This window comes from Chrysochloris asiatica, unplaced genomic scaffold (assembly GCF_000296735.1).
Source record: "Chrysochloris asiatica unplaced genomic scaffold, ChrAsi1.0 scaffold00021, whole genome shotgun sequence".
Classification (NCBI taxonomy): domain Eukaryota; kingdom Metazoa; phylum Chordata; class Mammalia; order Afrosoricida; family Chrysochloridae; genus Chrysochloris; species Chrysochloris asiatica.
Window position 1 is genome coordinate 1,661,306 of NW_006408539.1, and position 3,177 is coordinate 1,664,482.

The window sequence follows — 3,177 nt, forward strand, 5'->3', positions numbered from 1 at the left end:
CTGACAGCTCTTTGTACGTTTTCTTCTCTTCCTTTGTATTTCTCCCTTTGATGTGAAACCTTCCCCTTTGTGTATGTTAAGAAATAAGAACTGGCTGTTTCTCCTTCAAAGGAGGACACTTGTGCATTTTCTCATAAGATGTTGTGTGTACTCCATTTCATGATTTGCAATTATTCCTTCAATAAAACCTTTTATTTTCAAACAGAACATTAGTTTAGTGTTTATATTAAGACTAAGCTATACAAATACTGAGAAATAAAAGATGGTTCATCCACGAGTTTAAAAGAAGAGATAAGCATATTGTAGCTGAAATATCAGAAGTGTGAGAAACACTGTGTGGGCTTGATGGAACTAGACGGGCAGCTTAACTGAGCATCCTCTCCGCAAGGGATGAGTGTCTTGGGGCAGCGCTTGAGGGTTGCTCAGGATTTCCTGGATCTTGTCCTGGCAAATCTTGTTGGCCTCTACTCCGGCTTCAAACTCTCGGCGTATCTCTTCCTTCTTAGCTTCTCGGGCCTGCTGCTGGGAGGCTATTTGCATCTGCAGTTGCCTCCTATATTCCTGGGCTAAACCACAGCGCCTAAAGTATTAGAAACATCAAGGTATAAAATGATCAAAGTCACAATTTGGATTTATATAGGGCATTATAATTTGAGTATCATTTGCAAAGTCAAATTAAAATTCCCATGAAAATTAGGGTGAGTAGGGAAGAAAATAGATGAAAAAAATTCAGTTCTGCATTTCTTACACATAATAATTGAGGTAATCTTAGAAGAAATTCTGATTTTAGAGAAGGAATAATCTTTCCTGCTAACCCTATGTGGAGGGCATTCTTAACTTGGCTCCACCCCCTGCTTCCTCCTCTAGATAAGGAAGAAGTCACTTATCAATTGGTAAAACTGGGAAAATGAACAGGCACGCTCTGTCTAACCCTTCCCTTTCCTACATGGAAGCTGATGTTCTCCGTAATTCTATCTAAGGGGTAGACCGTAGTAGTCTAGCACTGCTGGTGATGGGCTGGGTCAGTTTGCCATATTTGGTTATGTCTCAACATTCCCAACTTCTTGCATATATATAGATGATACATTTTTAATACATGAGACATATTTTAATATCAGCTTTTACCAGAAACAAAGACAATGGTGTGACTATCCCTCTGAGACAGACTGTGTTTTCCAGAGATGGCTGTAGTTATATCTCCCTTCCCACAGGCTCATCTGCAATGTGAACTTGCTATCCCCTGATCAAGATGCAGAGCTTATTTCTCTATCCCCTTGTATCTGGCCGGTGCAGCATCTTTTATGATGAACAGAAGAGGGCAGAAGTGACCTTCGACAGGCCTGGCAGCAGCTACTTCCTGTTTCTTGGACTGATCATTATGGAGACTCTGCCCTTGCAAACACAGCCGCCATACTGTGAGAAGTCCGAGCCACACGTGTAGGTGTCTGAGTAGGTGACACCAGATGAGATCTCTGACTACAGCCAGCATAAACCGCCTGCCATGTGAGTGAGTATCTCAGGATCAAGGAAGGTCGCCCAGCCAACATCTAACTCCAACCACAGACAGATTCCAAACAAGAACTGTCCAGTTAAACCTGGTCTACCCACAGAATCCTGAAATAATTCTAAATTTCTTTAGCCACGTTTAAAAGGAAAAAAAAATGCAGCTGTAAGTAACTGCAACACACTTTTTTTCCCCTTATCTCGCCGTTGATTCAGAAGTGGAGCAAAAAAGGTGCCGTTTACTGAGTTCGCCTCAAATGTCCAACAATAGACTTTAGAAAAGTGAGGCGGGGGGCGAGCAAACTAGATTACTGGAACAGAGGGTCCAGGAGGGAAATACTGAGACTGCGCATTGTGAAGAATGTAGTGCCACAGAGGAATTGGTGTAGAGGTGGTTAAATAGAAACCTTTTTAAAAATAAACTTTTTCTTGCGAATTGAGTGGGGGTTAACAGACAAGATCATCCGTTTTATATGCAACAAATCACACACTTTGTTTCATCTCAGTGACTGCATTCCCTTCCCTGCAACAGCAGTTATCCCGGCTTCCTCCCTGTGGTTCCTATGTGCATTCCACCCTCCTTCCCAGCCCTTCTCAACTCTGTCCTTAGGTACACATTGCTCTTTTCATCTTCAATGATTGATCATTCCATGCTGAGTATGCCTTACTCTTGTTGCCCTCACTCCCAACCTCCCACCCCACTATATACCTAGCTACCGTTTGACTGAAAAATGAGCTACAAGGCTGAGTTCTTTTCCAAACCTGAAAAGTAGTCGAGGTAAAGTTTTAGTCTCAGGTTCTTCTAGTCTCTTTCTGACCAATAAACCTTGTCTTTTTTGCTTTTAATGTAATTTTTAATTTGTTCCACATTTCCTCCTTGAATAGGAATTTTGCTGTGTAAACTTTTACCAAAACTATAGTAAGATATTTTTAAAATAATAGGAAGGAAATGGTTAAGTGTGAAGATACCTGATGCCTGGAGCAGAAAGTTAGTAGGTTAGACCAGATATTCTTGTCCTCCAAGCTGACAAAAGGTTCAGGTACATAAATCATACTCTTTTTAAGAAAGGAGCTTCTTTCTATGCATCATGATAGTGTGGGTGATTCAGCGAGTGGGTGAAGGGTGACCAGCAATTAGAGGAGCCCGGCTCACTTCTGCCACACCCCTGGCCACTTGAGCTCGAACTGTGGCCATTACTGAGAAGGCACGGCTGAGGCTCTGTTCCTCCACCAGAGCCTAGATGTGGTGCCTTGGGGGACTAGCCCAGGCACTTCTCAGAGGAAGACAGTGGCATTTCCCAAAGAACTCAGAGCATTTTCGTTTTCCAGTCCAGAGAGGCTAGGAAAATCCTCTTGGGGATATTTGTATGGAATTCTGATTCCTCCTGTGATGCTGTAGCATCAGCACTGGACTGAGAACCACAAGGTGATGGTTCACACCCACCTAGCTGCCCCTTGGGAATCCTATGCAGGCTTGCTATGAGTAGGAACCAACTCCATGGCACTTTACAACAAATGGTCTCATAAGCCATTACTGCTAGCCTAACTGACTAGCCATCCTACCTCAGGATTTTCATTTAGAAAAATTATCCTTGTTATTTCAGTAGGATATAAGGTTGGTGTCTATTTTTATATGAAATTTTGTAGATTACTGTGGCCTATTATGGTTATTTG

At 42.3% G+C, this 3,177-nt stretch overlaps 1 protein-coding gene across 1 annotated transcript in view; it reads right to left on the reverse strand.

The window, feature by feature from the left end:
• Positions 1-351: 351 nt before the first annotated feature.
• The window catches only part of CCDC11 (coiled-coil domain containing 11), a 50,349-nt gene continuing 47,523 nt past the window's right edge, over positions 352-3,177 (reverse strand). The window contains exon 8 of the mRNA XM_006837558.1: positions 352-580. Within this exon, the coding sequence (XP_006837621.1) occupies positions 352-580 (229 nt within the window). The remainder of the gene's footprint in view (positions 581-3,177) is intronic.